At 42.1% G+C, this 20929-nt stretch overlaps 1 protein-coding gene across 1 annotated transcript in view; it reads right to left on the reverse strand.

Moving 5' to 3' along the window:
* Frzb (frizzled related protein) overlaps positions 1-18720 on the reverse strand; it is a 31119-nt gene extending 12399 nt beyond the window's left edge. Inside the window, exons 1-2 of the mRNA XM_034496815.2 lie at positions 17756-18720; positions 10597-10644 (exon numbers count right to left, since the gene is read on the reverse strand). Of these exons, the coding sequence (XP_034352706.1) occupies positions 10597-10644; positions 17756-18233 (526 nt within the window). The 5' untranslated portion in view covers positions 18234-18720. The remainder of the gene's footprint in view (positions 1-10596; positions 10645-17755) is intronic.
* Between the last annotated feature and the right edge of the window lie 2209 nt (positions 18721-20929).

Raw genomic sequence — 20929 nt, forward strand, 5'->3', positions numbered from 1 at the left:
CACAGAGAGAGAGAGAGAGAGAGAGAGAGAGAGAGAGAGACAGAGAGAGAGACAGAGAGAGAGACAGAGAGAGAGACAGAGAGAGAGACAGAGAGAGAGACAGAGAGAGAGACAGAGAGAGAGAGACAGAGAGAGAAACAGAGAGACAATAGGATTTTATAAAGACAACTACTTCAAAAATAATGTTCCTATTACTAAAATGTTTGTATTCCCTTTTAAAGAAAATGGAAAGTTACCTAGGTCTTGCCTTGTTAGGTATTAGCATTTTTTCTAATATATTGTAATCTTATACATTTTATAAAGGTCTCCTAATCTTGAGAATATTTCTGAAGAAAAAATTGCTATAGCTTGAATCTACAAATTCTCCTCATAAAGTTAAATATTTGTTATTTCTCTACTTAGAAGTACACATGTGTCACCATAACGCCTGCAAGGACTTAGATTTTAGCTGAGTACTAGGCTGCTTAACAAGCTGTAAAGGGTCTTGGATTTGGTCCCTGGCATTGCAAAAATAAGGTAAAAATAATACAAGTTCATAAATTAGCTATACATTTCTCATCTTCAGAAATTGCTTTTGCTTTAATTTTTAAAAGTGTAGTAAAAAACCATACACCAAGTGTCACTGAATTGAATCTAATTTGATATTGTTATCCATGCCACTTTGCCTGAAGCACAAACGAATGCATTGCATCAAACGTTTGAGGCAGAGATGCTTTTTAATTGCATTGTAAAATGATTTAGGAATGTCTCAAGAGGACATTTACGTAGTGATATGCACAATTACCTCTATATAGATTATTCCCTAAAATCTAATGAGCTGGGCAAATGTGTCCTTGGGGCCAGAAGCTGCTCCTCTGCAACACACTAATTACTCTTACTGGTCACCAAGGGAATTTTGTCACACTGCATAAAAATATGACCCTTTCTGCCCTAATTTTTAGCTTCTGCTATAAGCAAATACCAATATAATTTGACTATCAAGTAGTTCAATATATTATCAACAGTGTAAGTAGAATTTTATATCCCTCAAGTACAAATGTAGTTTCCTTCCACTTACTTGTGATCACTTAGTCCAAACATCATACCTTACACTAATAAACCCAACTCTATTCTAAGTCACACAAACACAAACACACACACACACACACTCATGCACACATACATGCATGCACGCACACACATATACGCGCACACACACGCATATGTGTATACTCACACTTAGGCCACAAAGCCTAAGAACTAGAAAAAAAAAAAGCCATGGAAAGAGAACCTACATGCATCTATTGCAATATTTTTTATGTCCACCACCATAAATGAAACTGTGACCATTTATTTCTTTCTATCAACAGCTTGATTTCTTTATACTTGGACTTCTTATTGAGCCAATAGGATTACCAGTGCCACCAGTGTAACTGTTAGTATTCTTCCCCTCCCAGCTTCCTCGTGAGTCAGGAAGTTAAAGTCTTGGGTTCTATGATGACAAAATGAAATATAATACCAGACTGGCATAAAAACATTACATATCGAAAATGAAATCTTATAAGAGAATTATAGGCTGCCTTGGTGGTTTATTTTAGGGAAACTTTTCATTATAGGGGCTGATTTTTATTTTTTAAAAATGAAGTGATAAGAAAGTCTTTGTAGTAGTTTGAATAGGTTTGGCCCTTATAGATTCATGTGCTTGAATGCTTGGTCATAGGAAGTAGCACTATTAGGAGGTGAGGCTTTATTAAAGTAGGTGTGGCCTTGTAGGAGGAAGTATGTTAGTGTAGAGACATGGCCTTAAAATTTCCTATGCTCAAGCTCTGCAAAATGTGGAATCAGAGTCTCCTCCTGCCTCTGCCAGTACCATGTCCGTCTGCATGCTGCCATGCTTCCTGCCAAGATGATAACGGACTAAACTTCTGAAACTGTAAGTCAGTGCCAATTAAAAGTTTGCTTTTATAAGAGTTGCCTTGGTCGTAGAGTCTCTTCACAGCAATAAAACCCAAATTAAGACAGTCTTCAATGTGGCCAGTTTTGATGTTAGAAGTTTGTTCCCTTCCTTGTTTAGAATTAAACCCAATACCCTGGATTGTGAGACAGGGCAGCACTCATCCGTGAGTGGCCATGACTAGAGCTCTCGGCCTGAGACTACTCTTCATGTTCTCAATTGTTCATCCATCTCTTTCAGCCTCACTGCTAGAAATATTGTTGATTATGCTAGTATGAACAAGAGTGTATCACCCTTATACAAACGAGAAAACCAAACATGTCCAACATCCCTCAGAAACAGACTGGCAGGGATGTACCGGCTCAGAGGCAGAGCTAGCGTACATAAGGCTGTGAATCCCATCCCCAGCACTGAGATGCCTCAAGTTCCTAGGCAGTATTTGAGCTAACACACTGCCTACTGTGTCTTCAGTGAGACTCCTGGTAAGCATAAGCCACTTTGATCATGACAGTAGCCTCACTTATTAGAAACACACACAATACTACTTTTATGTGGGTTTAAAAGATCTAAGTGATTCCAAAGGACTGATACAATTATAAAATTTGTTACTGGCTGGGTTTTTGCTTTTAATACAACCTTGTCTGAGACCAAGCTTAAGTGTGATGCAACTTTCTAACTCATCCTGACCTTTGTTTGAACTCATTTTGATCTCACGCACAGCTGTAAGACTATAATTAACTTCACTGGTTGTCAACAGCCCATAAACCAATTATGACTTGGGAAGAGTCTATCTTTGAGTAGATATTTATCTCATTTTTACTAAGAAAGTATCTTAAGTCTATACTTCTAACTTATGGTCAAAGGATGTAGAAAAAAGGAGAAAATAAAATTCCATGTGTTACATTTCCATTGCTCTCTCATAACTAACCATTCTGATGAGATCAGTGTGTGTTTTAGTTTGTGCCAAAAGTGCATATCCTTGCATCTGACCCAAGATCTGCTTGTGCCCTCCCTTCTACTCTAAGACACGTAGGAGAAAACCACAGCAAACATTTAAAGACTCACAAAATAAATTCATACAATGTAAAGACCTATACCCTCAACTCTGGCCTTCATATACTTTCAACTGCCTAAAAGTAGTGTTTGTGACTCTGTCTTTAAGTAGTTTTACACATCTGGAAATATCTACCACACCACCAGGGCCTGTGTCTTCCTACCGTAGAAAAGACAGTGTCCTCTACTTCATACCTCTGGGACAGCCATGCCTCCCTAGATATGAAGTAGAAAAAGGAAATGGAACATCTATTGAAGCCTTTCAGCCACTGCTGAATTCATTAAATTTGCTGTACTAATATTTACTTGGCGTGCGACATTCTATGCTCCGTCCCTGAACTATTGGACACCTGATGCACAACATGGCCAGGGCAGAAGGTACAAAACAACAACACGCAAGGCAATCTGCAACTCTGTGGACGTGTTGTGAAAAAGAATCACATCATGTGTATTCAGTGCATAACCCAGTGGTCTAAGCTGCTTTGGCTCTTATAGTGGAAGTGGTCTTCAAATATGAATCTAGAAAGGTGAATTATGGTCAGCCAGTAATACTTCTTGCTAACTTGAAGAGGGGAAGGGAGAGAGGAAAGGAAGAAGGAAGGGAAAGGGAAGAAAGAGAGAGAGAAAGAGAAAGAGAGAGAGAGAGAGAGAGAGAGAGAGAGAGCATCATCAAGAGATGTGGGAGGAAACACAGGGGGGGGTGGAATCACAAAAGCTGGAAAAACAGGAAATCCTGGGGGAGGGGGGAAGAGGACAATGTTTATGTCAAATGACCCTCAAAGCTGAAGTTAGTTAAGAAATAAAAAAGTCCATTGAATTTAATTGGCAAGGAGATGACAGGGCCCTGGGGGAAAAAATGGAGAACAGGGCTTTGAAAGCCAGACACTTGTCCACCATACAAGAGGTAAGGGCAGAAGGTATTGACAGTGGCCAGATGATGAGGGGTGAGGGGTGAGGGGTGAGAGAGACCTGTCCCTTCAACAGCTTTTACTCTCTCCTTGAAGGATGGAATGATGTTATCAGCTGTGGGGAAGGAAGATAAGGGACACAGCTGTGGGGTGCAAGGAGGAAGAACGGAGCTGAGGTTTTAAATGAAGGACAAACTGTGTAGCGGGTAAAACCGGCACACAAATTGATTCTTCAATAAAGTTTCTTTCCTGAAGTGTGTCACAAATCTGAATGATCGAACCGATTTGCCACAAAAAGGGGGGGGGGAGGAATTGAAGATTTTCAAGAAAACCATTTATTCTCATAAACGGTAAAGTCTTGTTTAAATAAAGAAGTCAGAGCCGGACGGATAGTAAGAGCAATTGACCGGCAGGCAGGCACAAAGGAGTAAAAAAAAGCCAGCAGCTACAGTTTCAGAATGAATCATCTGGAAGTGACCGAAGAGTGGGATGCTGGAGATTGAGACCACAAAGTCAGAACCACGGCTACGTGGCAGAATCAAGCCCGTCTGTGACAGAATGGCCATAGTGGAACGGAATGGAAGAGCAGTAGAAGTTATGATGTTGGCTCTTCAGCTCAGTCACAATCATCCAAACAGAACAGGGTGGATGTCAGACTTGTTGTTCGGGTAGCTTTCTGAAGGAGAATGGCCTCAAAACAATTTGCACTTCAGAAGGTTCATCCCACTACCCTTCTAGAAACAAGGAGACAGGAAGACATGCAGAGAGTCTATCCTCATGGCCAACTACACCCCCTCACCCTGATATAACTAGTCATCAAAAGGATGCTTTGATGGAAAAATCTCTAGAGTCTTATTGTTCCTAGGACATTAAAAACAAACCATTAGAATCCTAGTTGTCTGGTCTCAGTAATAAAACAGGAAGTGGAGGGAGGGAGTGTGTCTGGGCATCATAACGACAGTTCCTGCAGAATCAGAAACCAGTAACTCCATCAAGCTGGGCGCAATAGTTGAATGGCTGCAAGCGTCTAACTTCACTGGTACCATACCATTTGAAGGTGCATTATATACTGAAAACAATGAAATGCAACTGAGTAGATAAATCTCACGAGCATTATAGTAAGCAAACGCTGCCAAGGGCACAAGATACAGCTGTACTTCGACCTGTGTGCAGAGAGCTGAAGATGTAATGACTCTAATGTACAGTAATGAAAATTAGATCCCTGCTAGTCTAGAATGGGAAATCTCTAAAGATGACGACAGTGCTATTTATCCCAGGTTCAGGGATGGCTGTACGGGTGCAGACAATGTCAGAACTCAAGGCAGCACACACTAGACAACAGTTTATTTTACTCTAAGTAAACTAAACCTTAGAAAATACCATTAACCTACAATTCACAAGACATTCCTTTCATTTTTCCAGAAATGAAGTGCCTTAGCTGCAACTCATTGGATATTTAAAATAATATGAATTTTCTGAATATGTGCATAAGTTAAATGAAATATATATGTATATATGAAGTCAAGTCCATTATATATATATGTGTATATATATACATATACATATATATGTATGTGTATGTCACACACATAGGTATATCTAAAGTTTTGTTTTGAGTTAGGGAAAACACGATGACATTGACTGGTGAACCTAGATAACAAAAAAGTTTTGAAAAACAAAAGTAGCATGGGCTCAAACTCAGCTATAAAAACAAACCTGGAGTTTTGTAATAAAGGACTCAGTTCATAATGATTTGTGCTCTGTAAAAGGAAATTGCTTAAGATTGCAAGGACTAACATTGTGTCACCAAGAAAAATTCCATTTATTTCTTCAAGATTAGCTTTTCAGAAATATTTAAATAAATAGCTCTTCACAAGGTTTCTTGGCTCTAAGAGTCATTCAAATTCTCTGAAATATGAGTCAATGCAACTCTGTTTTCCCTTTAACTGTTTTATAATGTCCTTAAAGTTAAAGAATGGGAGGACAGAATGGGCCGCACTACCATGACAGGGTGTGTCTGCTCGGTGCCTAGTACAGACAAGACAGAGAAGAACGGGGAAGTGGCCGCCTGCTACTGACCACTCTGTCTCATCCCCCTGCTACGCAGTGGGTCTGGGAGAAACAAGTTTCCATTATGTTTTTGAAGAATGGGAGGATAGACGGACTAAAACCAACGCCGACACTCTCCTGCAGGGAGCCTAGGAAGGGGATGACACCACATCCTTCAAGGTGGACAGTTTTTATTAAAAAGGTTGTATTGGCCGGGCAGTGGTGGCGTATGCCTTTAATCCCAGCACTTGGGAGGCAGAGGCAGGCGGATTTCTGAGTTCGAGGCCAGCCTGGTCTACAGATTGAGTTCCAGTACAGCCAAGGCTATACAGAGAAACCCTGTCTCGAAAAACCAAAAAAAAAAAAAAAAAAAAAAGGGTTGTGTTGTTGTTGTTATTGTTGTTGTTGAATAAATTGTTTCAAATATAAATAGGATGGTGGATAGGAAATAGGAATATGCTATTCTTTCTGGGAGAGTGAACAGAACCATAGTCAGAGATGTGACTAAGAACCTCTGTGGGCAGATGAATTCTAACAGGAAGAAGCCTTCAAGAAAAGAGAGAAGAGGGCCCAAGCTGAGATCCTTGGGAAGTGCCTGTGCCTGAGGCACAGAAGCACTAAGACAATTTTGCTAACAGTTTAAGGAAGAGAATGGGAGAGAGATTTAATTGGTTGGAAGTGGCAGCTCCCATGTGTGAAGGGTAGGTTGGAGAAAGACCAGTGATTGTAAACTGCAGTAAGATCACAAAATACACCTTTTAGCCTTGCTAATTTCCCCTAGTTGTGACTGGCTAATTCAGCCTCTGAAATCAAGTCAGAAAGGAGAGCAGAGGCCAGTCAGTGCAAGCTGATATTCATATTGGGAAAGACCAGTGAAGCTGTTTGGTCATGCACACACAGTACATCAGAATTTGCCAGCTACTGCCTCCCTGGGGTGGGGGGTGGGGTGGGGGGAATGTGTGTTTTTTAATGTAAATGCTCATAAATTGGTTGTCATCACACATGCAAAACTAGAATTATTTTTGGTTTATTTCCAAAGACTAACACACTGGCCTGGAACTGTAGCTTAGTTGTTAGGGTGCTTGTTAGCATGCACAGAGCCCTGGCTTCCTCTCCAGCAATGCTTAAAACCAAGTGTGGTGGCACCAGCCTGTCATCCCAGAGCTTGGGAGGTGGAGGCAGCAGGATGAGGAGTTCATGCTCATCTTCAGAAGCAGAGAGAGTTCGAGGCCAGCCTGGGGCGCACAGACCCTACCTCAAAAAACAACCAACATTAAACTAAAAAATAAATGAACAAAACCCATACCCTTTCCTTAAATGAATTAAACGTCCCTCTTAATTTTCTATGTTGATTTGATGTGATTCACATCCCATGCTGTAAAACACAGAACATCTATTTCTTTTATGACAGTAGATTTACGACAGGAAAACGCACTCACAAATTGGAAGCTGTTCAGAGTCATTATCTCTGAAACAGAAGAGAAAAAAAACCTGTTAAGTGTTAAGGCAACAAATAACTAATTGGAGGGAAAGAATGTCTACCCCAAATTCCAGACACAAACAGTTTGACATTTTGGAAAGGGGTCAGGATGGCGGCTATAATGGTTTTGGGCCTTCCTCATTTCCTGTTTTCTTGTGAGCCTTTTCAGCTGTGACCTTTCTCCAAAGGATAAAATTCTGAGTGTGAGCAAACTACGTCTACTTCTGAAACATGTGACTGTGTCAATGTGTTTCCCCCCCGCCCCCCATAAGCATTTCTCTCTTGTTTTTCCTTGCCCCCATTATACCAGCAAACAGAAAAAAACGTGTTTGGAAAAGAGAACAGAAAACTCTGATTCCAGAAACACTCCACTCACTCTGAGGTTTACCAAGTGGAGCTAGTTTTGTGTTGTTGTCGTTGTTGTTGTTGTTGGGGGTGTTTATATGTTTGGGTTTTTGTTTTTGAGACAGGGTTTCTTTGTATAGCCCTGGCTCTCCTAGAACCCACTATGCCAACCAGGCTGGCCTCGAACTCAGAGATTTCATTTGGTTCTTCCTCCAGAGCTCTGTCTCTGTCTCTAGACAACTGAAATTGAAGGTGGGCACTGCCATGCCCTGCTCCAAATGGATCCATTTTTGTATATTATTTGTCTTATTGATGTCTTTGCTCATTGACACACTGAAACGCTAACCATAACTCTGAGACAAATTGGCAACTCACACACACACCTGATAAGAAATTCTGACTGATCAATTGCATTACCAAACAAGTGAACTTTTTAGTTTGTTTTACACAAATACAACAGAAGGAGTGGTCCTCAGAGTAGCAGACACCAAGAATATCTGCTTTTGTGTGGCAGAAGATGTTCCTCATTGTATCACCAGAACTTAAGATATTCTAAATAAGCATCTGGGATGAGCACCCTCTGGGGAACAGGATGTGGGTGGCCATGGGTCCTTGAGGGGCATCTGCAGCCCAGCTGCTTTAGTGGGATGAAACCCGGCTTTGTCATGGAGTCTGCTGTGGGTATGGGTGGGGTACTTTTCAGTACCTTTTCCTGTCTCAGGATCAGAGTGAGGGGTTGCGACATGATGTGAGACATTGGGAAATCATGATGCAGTGGTGGTGGCACCTTTGGCTCAGCCATGGCCCTTGAAAGGAGCATCCAATGCTAATCAGGGCGATGGTTGCCAGCTCCACCTACACTCTCCCATCCCACGCTCTGCCTTATATATAATTTGCATTTAGATAATAAAATAAAGGTTTCATCTTCAAAAATTCTAATTAATTTTTAAATCAGTTACTTTTACATAAGGCGAATGGTTTTTAGGGCTACTTTTGATGGGCAGTACCTAAAGTCAGATACTTGCCACTAATGATAACACTCAATGGATGTGGCCAGTTCAGTGAAAATCTTTATTCCTAACTTATTCATAAATCAACAAGTATGTTTTCCGTTCACTCATGAGGTTCCTGACAAACTGTAGCATACTGATCAAAATCAACGAAAATTACCAGAAGAAAAAAACAAAAAACAAAAAACCAACTATGTAGAAACTGAGCAACATTTAGACACAGTAATAGAAATAGGAAAAACCCTAATAGCTAGTGACAGCAGGAAGAATTGTGTCTGGTACCTTTAATGATGGACAGCATTATAGCATTATCAATGAAAACTTAAACTGTCGTGTGTATAAAGAAGAGCAAAGAAAGCCACTGTGCACACAGAGGAAAAGCTGAGGATTTATTTATTCACGCAAAATTCAAGACCAGGCAAAATTAACCTGCAATTGTTAGAGCCCTGACTAGAAGTTATGTTGTAAAGAAATGTAAAAGTGACTCAGAGGCTTCTAGAACACTTGAACATCAAATATCCTGCTGTGTGGTCTTTACAAGGCAGTGCTAAAAAAAAAAAAAATGCACCAGCTTATTTGGTTTTGTTCTTTTTTGCACTTTATTAAAAAGTTTACTGTGTGGTAGATGGAATAATTAGACCCATTCTTTCTCTCTCAGTGAACATGGCCGGAGCAGAAGGCATGAAGCAGTTACTCAGGAATGCTCACACATAAACAACAGCAAGATTAGGAAAGGAAGCCTTGTCTTGAGGCAAAACAAAAGCACATATGTGGCTTTTCAGTTCTGCACTACCAACACACAACGATTGTGGGCTTTTCTGTACTCTCAGCAGTGTTTAACTTCAATCCAGGCATGTCATCTAGGTGATGCATAATCCATAGTTAATTCTTCAGTAAGTAGAACATTGTTTAGTCGAATTAACACATAGCCAGGGGTGAGTCTAGCAGTTTGCAATCATGAATGCAAGATAATTTCCCACCCCACCCCCAATCTCTCTCATGGGAGAGAGAGAGAGAGAGAGAGAGAGAGAGAGAGAGAGAGAGAGAGAACTTACTATTCAATTTCTTGGAGCACCCCACTTTGATCCTTGATAGAAAACCAAGATATTATTTCTTCTATTCTGCAGTTCATTTCTGGTGATGGCTACTGCATCTGGGGCCAAGAAGTGGCTGGCTATGAACCAAACAACAGGATCTGCCTGGTTTCTTAGCACCCCTAGCTCCCTAATCAGAGAGGAAGGGTCTGGTCTCCTTTGTCAGGGTTTTAGGCTCACTTGACATAGTTATCACTGTTAGCATTGCTTTAGGATGGCTTAAGAGATGGGTTGCAAGACACAGGAGTAGTTGGAAACTCTCCACTTTTGGAGCCAAATCTACAGTACCCACTTCCAGGTTGCAGGTTGTATGGAAAGAGATTGGCAGATCAAAAGCTACATCCCTAGATTCCATCTATGTGACAATCCCAAAGGACATTATAGTGCCAGAGAGCAGCTGGTGCTTAAAAGCAGATGAAACTTGTAATTATAAAAGATTATACATGAAAGGGTATGGGAAGAGATGATAGAATTATTCTGTATCCTGAAAAACCAGCGTTACATGAATCTATATATTCATTAGCATTTTTGTAAACCAAATTGTAAACCAAGAGGTCCATTTCAATACACTAACACAAAAATAAAGTCAGCATGCATACAAAATTTATTTTATGTTTATTTTTTAAAACAGGACACAAGTATCTGCAAGTAAAACTTGGGCATTAAGACCATATCAAAAATTAACTGCGCCACAAACAAGAGCCAGAAACAGCCATGTACTCACCACTGCTTGCCCCTCTGCAGTGTCCAGTACTCGAGTCCATAGGAAAATCTGGAAGGCGACAGAATAAAGAAAGAATGATAACAGAGTGATTACCTCAGGACATCACCTATAAAGTGTAATTTTGTAACAGCTTGACTTGGTTAAGAATCAGTTGTCTCCAGGAAATGGTCCCTTATTAGGGCTGCAAGTCTGCCCCACTATTGGGACTTGAGTAAGGAGGAGGTCCCTTCTCAGATGTGATTGACAGTTACTGCTCATGAATCGGCATCACCCATGAGTAAAATGTTGGCACTTAATAAATAACGTGTTCTTGAATTTCATAAATGCTGTAAATGAATGTTGTATCCCAGCAAAGGTTATACAAATATTAGGCACTGACCCAACGTGTGTAACTTTATGACAAATAGAACCAAGCACACCTTGTCAATGAATGCCTGTGTCATACTCTCCTGGCACAGGGTCTATGGGAAATCCAGAAAGAACTCCAGGCCCTTTGTTAAATGCAGACTAAATAGTTCAGCACAAAGGAAGCCTCGGGCCTGTAGATCTCTCAAACCAGTACAATTAATAGATGCAGCAATAATTAGGATTCACCATTGGTTCTTCTTCCGATGCTGTAATCCCAGTAAATGGTAATGATAATGGCTTTCTGTGTTCTAATTAGGAGAGCAGCCTCTAATGAATTGCACTGTGCACCCCTGCTGAGAGACACAGTAACTAACCAAGGTTCTTGCTGGTACTCAACTCACACTTTCATCCAAGAGTTGTATACTCTATTAACACTTAATGCTAAATGCGCTCAATGCCTCACGTAACCTAACAAACCTTAACCAGCATTCTTTCCCTCTCCTTATTCTTCATATAAAACATAAATGGGGAAGGGTTTGAGGTGTTGAGTATTGAACCCAGGGCTTCGTGCATACTAAACATGGGCTCTACCACTGAGCTACAATATGTGGCTGTCAGCTAACGTGCAAAAAAAAAGCTGTATAAAAAAAATAAAGGTCTCCAAATAGATGAAAAACAACAAAAACTAGTTAACAAGCACTTGACTCAAATTAAACATAAACCATTAACCTGATGACTTTTATTCTATTCCGACTTTGTTCATGATAAATGTATGCAATGTTTCCATTCCTCAAGAGTGATGAGATAAAATTCCAGGTTTTAAGGCAAAATGCAATGTTCCCATTCCTCAAGAGTGGTGAGATAAAATGCACAGGGTTGCCATTAAATAATCTCCTGCAAGATTAATTAATTATATTAGTCCACACTTAAAACATCAAGCATTTAAGTTTTATATGTGATGAAAAATAAAACTTTTTGGGAAAAAAAAAAAGAACTCCTTTGAAACAGTGTAGCCAAGGAGAAGGTTTTGTTCATTTCATACTCTTACTGCCAAAGATGTTTCTATACCTTTTTAAAAACTAAGTATTCAGTTGTTAAAATTGTCTGAGAGAAATGCAAAGGTTTCCTTTTTTTTTTTTTTTACATAGTTAAAATCTGAAATTCTACCATCAAAACTTTCTTGGATGGAAATGGTAAATACTGTGTGATTGCTAGATTCTGCATCTCAAGTGTTTGTAGTGACGTCACAGAGATTTCAGGAAGAGCCTGTGTGAGAATAGTGCTGCAAAGGGACCTGTGTGTCCTCCTGCTTGGCTAGAATAGAGATGGGACAAGCAAAGAGTGAATCGACAGAGAGAGGGAGAGGAGACTGGGTCTGAAGGAGGCAGAGCCAAAGGATGCAAGCAATAGATACACTGTTTCTAAACAACCAGCATGACAGAAGAGGAAAGAGCAACACTGAGGACAAAGAACCAGCCACAGGTGCACTGTCATAAACCTTGTGGGGTGCAGTGAGCCCAAAGAGAATAACAGAGAGAGAGGGAAGGAAATCTGATTCCAAATAGAGCAGTAGCACTTGATATGCCTACTGACCACCAGAGATGAGAAAAGAGACAGAATCAAAGCAGGCTTCTAAACCTGGATAACTGTAGTACTGAAGCCTTGTAACCACTGAAAGCATGCTAGAGAAGCGCCAGGAGCTCTGGAGCATGCTGAGCCTGAGGGACCTTCGTTAGATGAATCTGGAAGAGGCATTCTCTCCTATCTCAATAGTGCAACCAAACAGCCATTCCTTATCTCTTGGAACCCACTGTCCTGGGTGCCCTTTTATTTTTTTAAGCCATGAGTCAACACAATGAAAACACTTTGAGCCTTTAACTTTAACCTAATGAACAAAAGACACAGATTCTCCAAAAAGATCAAAATCCCTTTTCTTAGCAAAGGAAGACGGGTAGTGTAGACCAGACTCTGGTCTGAACCCTTGTCTTCTTATGCACTGAGTTGACTTGATGAGTCACTTCTCTGGTGTCTCTCCATTCTTTCCTGTAAAATGGGAGTAACAACACGTACCATGTACCTATAATGAGAACTCATGTACACCTCATCTGGTGATGCCTGGAGCACAAGATGTGTTGTCAGCTTGTATTCTGTCAACACTAAGGACCCTGGTCCTACGACTGCAGGTCCTCTCTCCCCAGTGTGGCTGCTGTTGAGCATGTGCTTCACCCGTTACCAATCCAATGCTGGCCAACGCCGATGCCAAGTGTCTAAAAATACAAAGTGATTGACAAAACCGACTAAGGCTTGCAGCAGTTTACATGCTGAAGTTAGTGTACCATTATTCAAAATTACATGTCTATGTAGTGGCTCTTGTGTCCTTTTAAACACCTAGCAGAAAGACAAAGGCTGGAGAGAGCGTGGTTAAATTTGCTCTTCAAATAATTACCTCAAAGTTCGGTAAAAAAGAAGACAAAAGGTGACTGATTAAAATAATAGTTTATGGACACTCTGAGATTCTGCTAGCATTGACAATTGGGTTATCACTAAATAAAATTAATAACACGGATTCTCTCCCCAAGCCAGCCAGACTGCCTTTTGGTATGGACATGATGAAAGATCCTTAGAATCGTGTTTTTCTCTCTAGTCTTAACTTCAAATTTTCGCTTCTCCTTTCCATCGCATGTTCTTGTTCGGATCCTTCCTTCTTGGTATTTGGCCACTCAAATATTTGTAGACGAGGGCTAACGCTGAAGAAAAGGCTGCCTGTTCCTTGGGTAGTGGAGAGATGATTAAATAGCCATTTCTGCATGTGAAAGGTAGCAGGACTCTGCCAGGCCAGAGCCTGAAGAATACATTGTGCAAGAGCCTGGTGGGGGCGGGGGATATTAGTACTAACGGGAAGCCCGCAATAACAGGGTGATTATACAGCCCTTGGCACTGCAAGCTGTAGGAGTCCTAGAAACAGCTGTGAAACACCCTATCATTTGTCTTACACCGCTAACATTTTTTAAAAAAACTTAAAAATACTGATTTTTTTTCTTTTTGATGAACCAGTGAGATTAATTAAGATTAGTTACAGGAGCATAGGTGAGGAGTTATTTATAGCAAGATGGGGCCACTACTGAAGAAAATGTGTCTCCCTTTCCTGCAACCACAACCTGAGATAATAAAGGAGGGTGGAACCCTCAGATCCATGTCCATCCTTCACTCCTACCCTTGCCCGCCCCCAAGTCCTCAGAGAGGGGCAGAGGCTTGTGAGTCTCTTTCCCTAATAAACTATTTCTAGTCAACAGACATCAAACTCACTTTTTCCCTTCTATTATTCACGTAGGAGTAAGCTTCTTAACCTGAGTTCTAGCTTGATTTGTATGAGATGAAATACTAACTTTCTGTATTCAGGAGAAATAAAAGTTGCTTCAGCCGTGAGATCTGAGTGTAAATCTTGCTCTCCAGGGGGGAAGTAATAAGAGTGTGAGGCTGTGTCTGCAGCAATTAGCAAGTTAAAGAGGGAAAGGGGAAGTCAGTCAAGCTGATAAAGCAGCATTAAAAATAGGAAAATAATATCAGCGATCTCTTTGCCCCAGGTTCGACTCAGCCAGTCCACACACCGTCTAGTCTTCACTGTCTAGTCTTCGCCGTGCCCTTAGGATGCAAACACTTTTGTCTTTACTTACAGGTAAGAGCTGAAGAGGTTGTAGCATTCCCCTAGAGCCAGAGTAGACATGGACTCGTGTAGAGATTCAGCACCCGGTTGGTTCAGCACCACAAATTTGCCCAAGTGTCTCAACTAACTGGCAGAATGGCCAAATTGAGCTGAGTTCACAAACAATAGTGCTCAAAATCACACTTTACGGTAAACACAAAATACGCAATAAACTTAATAGGAAATTATTAGTGATCGCCAACGTGTCACCTGTTCTTTATGAAACTATGGTCATTCTCAGTGTTTTGGAAGTTAAAAAAAAATGGTTTGGAGCATCAGTGTGTTTCATTGAGACTTGGCTCTGTTAAGTGTCCTAAGTTTACTTGCTGGGTCACAATATATTAGGTGCAGACAGATCACCATGAATGGTATGAATGAACTAAAACCCTCTTGATACAGGAATATAAAAGGTTGTACCACTCTTTCAAGAGAGATCTCATTTTCACATCTTAGGTTTGACAGGATCTAGTCCTAAGACAGAGCAATTCTGCTTATGGCTGAAGGAGAAACAAACAGACAAACAATTGTAAACTATTATATCCCAATAAACCAATGAGTAAATTAATTTAAATGGTGATATGTGGTGTGTATATGAGTGTTTTGTCTGCCTGTATGTCTGTGCACCACATCTATGCAGCGCCCACAGATTTTGAGTAGAGATTCAGCATCTGGTTCTGCACTCTAAACTTGCCTGTGTTTATCTGTGCACCATATGTGTGCAGTACTCATGGAGGCCAGAAGAGGGCATCAAATTTTCCAGAAGGAGAGTTTCAGACTGTTATTAATCTCCCATATGTGTACTAGGAATCAAACCAAGGTTCTCTAGAAGGGCAGTCGATGCTCTTAACCCCCGAACCATTTCTCCAGCCCCATGTCGCCATCTTAAGTAGTTCTGGGTATCTGGCAGCTTCACTAAACATAGGTAATGTGTAATTTTCAACAGACTAGAAACCAGGGGACCTCTCAGGCCAACCCCATCCTTAGCTCACAGTTTCTGTTTCCTATGGAAATCAAGGTGTGGTAGCATACTGATTACCTCCTGTCCACAGGTGCTTTGCTTCCAGGGCTGCTGTCAGTAAAACAAGAACTTCAGAGATACTCAGCAATCATATCCCTGGGAATGTTGAATTGTCTCTATGCATGTCTATTTGAGGGTAACTCAGGGACTTTTTTTTTTTTTTTTAAATATTATTTATTTAATGTATATGAGTACACTGTAGCTATCTTCAGACATACCAGAAGAGGGCATCAGATCCCATTACAGATGGTTGTGAGCTACCATGTGGTTGCTGGGAATTGAACTCAGGACCTCTAGAAGAGCAGTCAGTCTTAACAGCTGAGCCATCTCTCCAGTCCAACTCAGGGACTCTTAATGAAACTGCTTTCTATCCACACAGACTGTGGCCTTGAGAGCCCTTAGCCTTGCGAAATCTCAGTCCTTCCAGGCCCTCCTCTAGACTTAGGCTTAGGAGCAATTTGTCTTCTAAGGGAAGTATGCATTTCAGTGTGAAATGCATTCCTCCTAGTGCTTGTCCAGAGAGAAGGGGTAGCATTTGATTGACTTTAACAGTGTCTGTCAAGGCAGGATAGTAACTGCATTGAACTCTAACAACAATGTCTGGAGGGCCTGGGACGTTAAGTCAGTGCAAGGGCTCAGAGTTCCCTTTTACCCAAAGAATGCATTTCTTTCAGATTGCCATATAAAACTAGACTTTGATTCATTATTGGTATTAAGAAGACAGTACCTATGTCCGTGGTGATACACTAAGTGGATTGACTATGAGAAAGATGTGAGATCTTTCTGTTCAGTCTTGGTTTTCAACTATTCCTGCCTTTCCTTTCCCCTCCCTCTCTTAGTTAATGAAGGCCATTTTTCTAAATCAGCCCTGTTGATTGGTTAACTATGGGCTGAGGACATGAGCCTAGTTTGAGCAAGCTGAGAACCAGAAGGAAATGAACAGAGATGGAACAACCAAGTGAGACACACTTAAGAACAGCTGATCCTGGGAGGTACTGAAAGAGGATCACTAGTTTGTTTGTTTAAGCTTTCTCTTTAAAGAACATGAAGGATAAAATCTGAGTCTTGGGTTACCTAAGTAGAGAAATGTTGAGTTTACTGAAAATATTCCACTTTGAACTGGACTGAGTTGGGGGGCATGGGACAGGGTGGTCTTGAAGTTATGAATGACACAATTAGACCAAACATCTGTGAGAAAACAAATTGTGGTTAAACCCATTAAATGTAACGCTATAATACAGTCTTTATAGTGGGAAAGGTGAACGTGTGGTTGGTGTATACACACATAGCATGGGTGGTGTAATGGATGAGATTGAAAGCAAAGTCACATAAGGCTATGAAGATGACATGCCCCAAATATAACTCCACTCACCCATATGCCATATACAAAATTACTTGAAGGCACGTGGGCATGTGAAAAGGGCCTGCTATTTCAGTTCCCCAGCTAGCTATCTGACTGAAGTGAGCAACAGAAGTTAATTAGCAGGGCAGAGCAATACTATTTCATAGCTGTTTCAGACTGGAATAGAATTAACCATCTATTTTGTCGAAAGGAGGAGGAAATTTGTTGAAAGGTGATGATAACCAACCGACGATATTGGGTTCTGGGCAAACACAGGTCACTAATAGATCTCTGTGTTAGAAGTTTACTGGAATTATCTTAGCACTTTTACTTAGAAGAAAAAAATGAGGGTTTTCGTGTTTCTGATGTCTCCATACAATTGCAAGCCATGAAAACACTAAAGATAGAGCAACCCTACGGTCGAGATCGCAAAAAAAATCAACCAAGAAACAGAAGAAAGTTAAGTGTCTGTCGTTAAGTGTAATGTAGCTAATTCCCACATGCAAAGAGTGGGAAGGGAAGGAGAGCTTTGGAGGTTCAAACGAACAGATGGATCAGATCACCTGTTGAGAGAGACTGATAGAATGATAAAAATATTTTTTTTGTTGTTTTGTTTTTAAGTAAAAAGAATAGGATTCAATAGAGGAGTGCTTAAGGGGAAAGTTAAGTGCTGGGGGAGCAAAGATCGAGCTAGAGGATAAAGGCAAATAACTAACTTCTCAGAGGTTGGGCAAAGTTCAGGACTCACCAGCTCCGTCCGCGGTGACGATGGCCTCGGGAGAGATGCACACGCCACGGTCGTACACTGGCAGCTCCTCGCAGGCCAAGCTTTCTGGCCACGAGTGGCGGTATTTGATGAGGATGGGCTCGCAGCCCTGTCGGGCGCGCTCACACACAGACTTGCAGGGCTTGATGGGTTCGTGCTGGAAGTCGATGGTGCAAATGGGTGCATACATGGCACAGAGGAAGAAGAGAAGATCCGGGCTGCAGTGGGTGCCCAGCAGCCCTTCGAATTGTTCGATGGCCAGGATGGCGTTAGCCTGGGTGCTGTGGTGCAAGTGGTTAGGCATCTTGGTCATGTTCCAGGGTAAGGACTTGCACAGGGGGATGCGGACAGGCTCACAGGCTGCTGCCTGCGCTCCGGGCACCTGGAGCAGGCAGAGAACAGCCAGGACTAGCAGCCCGGCCCATCCCAGCAGCATCCGTCCCGGGCCGCGGCAGACCATGGTCCCAGCAGGATGGGGTAAGGCGCAGCCGGGTGACGGACGCGAGAGGCGAGTTCCAAAGTCTCCTCCTGCGGTTCCGAGGGGTGAGCACAACGACCTGAGGAGTCCCCCCGGGGACAATCACAGTTCTCTTGAATCCAAGTCCTCCCAGGTCCGATCCACGAGCTTGGCGGAGCCCGGTGCCTTGCTGCGCTGGCTGCTGTTCCCAAACGTCTAAGCCTCCAGGCGAGGCAGCATCTATTTATTCCTCTCGCTCTGGCAGAGACATCAGCCTTCGCACATCAATCAGATGAGGGGGCAGAAGAGGAAGCCAGAGAGAAATAAAAAGCAAAAGTCAAATTCAGTTAAGGAACTCGAAGTTCTGGGGTGTTACAAAAAGGTGTTAGAAGAAGCGTTAAATTCTCAAAAGTGAGATGGATGGGGGACCCTGAGGGAGGAGACTTGGTGGGGGTTGGGGAACTAATGGGAGCGGAGGTAGGAGTTTGCCAAGTCCTGCAGGGTCGGGAAGATCCTGCGAGCGGCCGGAGGAGCTCAGAGGAGGTCAGAGCCTTGGCTCGCAGCTGTGCCTTCCCACCTCGGCTGACAAGAGCTCCGCCCCGCGGTCCCCTGCCCTCCGGCTCCTCCTCCGGAGAAGGCTATTGAGTTTTCAGGGGACTGGAGATTCTGTCTAGCTGTGATGCTGTAGCCCCAGGCAGCTCCCGACAGGAGCTGCGCACCTTTCCCCACTTCACTCCCTGCTCCATAGACGAACCCTTGGTTCCCACGGGAGAACCGGTCTCAATGCACCACAGAGATGCGCACCCCTGAATCCGGCTCCGCGAGCCCACACCGTCCCTCGCTCCCTGCAGCTATCTCCTCAGAGCAAACTCGAGCGCACCTCCCGCCTGCAGAAAGTCATCTAAAGTAATCTAGGGATGTGTGATTGGAATAACTGTGGAGAAACTGACCTTCGCAAAGGGAAAAAAAATTGCAAGAGAAAGACCCCCAGGAACATGAAAAGGAGTTTGTTTCCTTCCTTCTTTCCTTCCCTTCCTCCCTCCCTCCTTCCCTGCCTGCTTCCTTCCGAGTTTTTCTTTGCCCTGTAGAATTGGAACTTTTGTGTTTTTCTTTTTTAAAGCCGAAGAGTGGAGCCAACTTTAAAGCACTTGAATTCCGCCCCACCCCCACTCCCCACCCCCAGAGTTTTCTCACTGAAACTTGCATTTATTATCTAACTCTTCCCACGGGCGGTTTCATCTAACAGGGGAAATAAACGTGCAAGCAAAATACCCCACACAGGTAATGATAATAGTAAACAGGAAAACCGTTCTCATCCAGATGAGTTCAATACAGAGGAGAAAATAGAAAACAGATCCCTCCCAGGCTATGCCTTCCTGAAGTCTCTAGTTTCCACCCTGGCCGCCCCCTGGCTTTCAGAGCATTGTACGTGGGAAGTCCTGTGGAGGCCCAACCACTGTGCCCCTTCATTGAGCAGAGGGATTGCAGTGTCAGAAGACAGCGGGAGCACAGAAGCAAAACCTACAACAAAGCCGGACGTCACTAGAATAGTCCTGATTTACCCAGCCTTCCCCAACCCCCACCCCCTGCGGTCAATATTAGGCAGATAAAGTCTGTCTCTACTTCCGAGAGCACACAGTAGGATACGGCTTTAATCCCCTGCCCTGGCTCAATGGCACTTAGGGAATGTCAGAGGCTGACTTGAGTTTATGGAATTTTTATCTCTAAAATGATCATTACCAGCGCTTTGTGACTTCAGTGTTTTCGGGAGGAAGTATGTCTACTTCATAGGAAATCAACAACAGATGGCGGCTAGAGAGGCATCTAATTAATAAATAAACTATGCCTGATTTACAATTATTTGGTGTCATATAAGAAAACAAAGCCAAACGTTATATAAACTAATTCAATGAAAAATGGCAAAGCACACACACACACACACACACACACACACAAACAAATACTGAAGGGGAGATTTGTAAACAGTCAATAGAAGACTATTTGGAAGCTTTATTGGGCAAAAGAAATATGAGGGATTTGTGATAAATTCGAAGGTGACCGATGACCACGAAAGGTTGTTAAACATATTTTGTGTTCATCTCACATTTTTTAGGAAGAAAGGAGGAGAGTGTTTGACAGTCCCACTGACAGAAGGTATGAACGCTTCTTTGCTTCAGAGATAGCTACCCATTTACCCACCAAATCCTTTCACAATCTCTCTCTCTCTCTCTCTCTCTCTCTCTCTCTCTCTCTCTCTCTCTCTCTCTCTGTGTGTGTGTGTGTGTGTGTGTGTGTTGTGTTGTTCTTGTTTTTGTTTTTGTTTTTGAGACTCCATCTCACTATGTAGCCATGGCTGTCCTGGAATTCAGTTTATAGACCAAGGTAGCCTGAAACTCTGCCTGCCTGTTTCTCCTCCCAAGTGCTAGGATCTAATGTATGCACCATCACAACTGGGACTTGCCACTTTCTTTTAATCCAAGTTAGTCTTTACTAAAACCAGAGGTGAATTCCCTTGCCTTCCAGAAAAGGATGCACTTGTCTGTTTCTGTGCCTTCTTGCTATTGTTTCTCATAAACATCTGTCATGTGTGCAAACTATTCTTCTGCATCTGCCAGTATATTCCTTTATATTTTTGTTCTTTCTGCTCTCCTAAATGGCTTATACAACTTTCAAAAAAAAAAAAAAAAAAAGACAATCTA

Source organism: Arvicanthis niloticus, chromosome 2, assembly GCF_011762505.2.
Source record: "Arvicanthis niloticus isolate mArvNil1 chromosome 2, mArvNil1.pat.X, whole genome shotgun sequence".
In the NCBI taxonomy this organism is placed as follows: Eukaryota; Metazoa; Chordata; class Mammalia; order Rodentia; family Muridae; genus Arvicanthis; species Arvicanthis niloticus.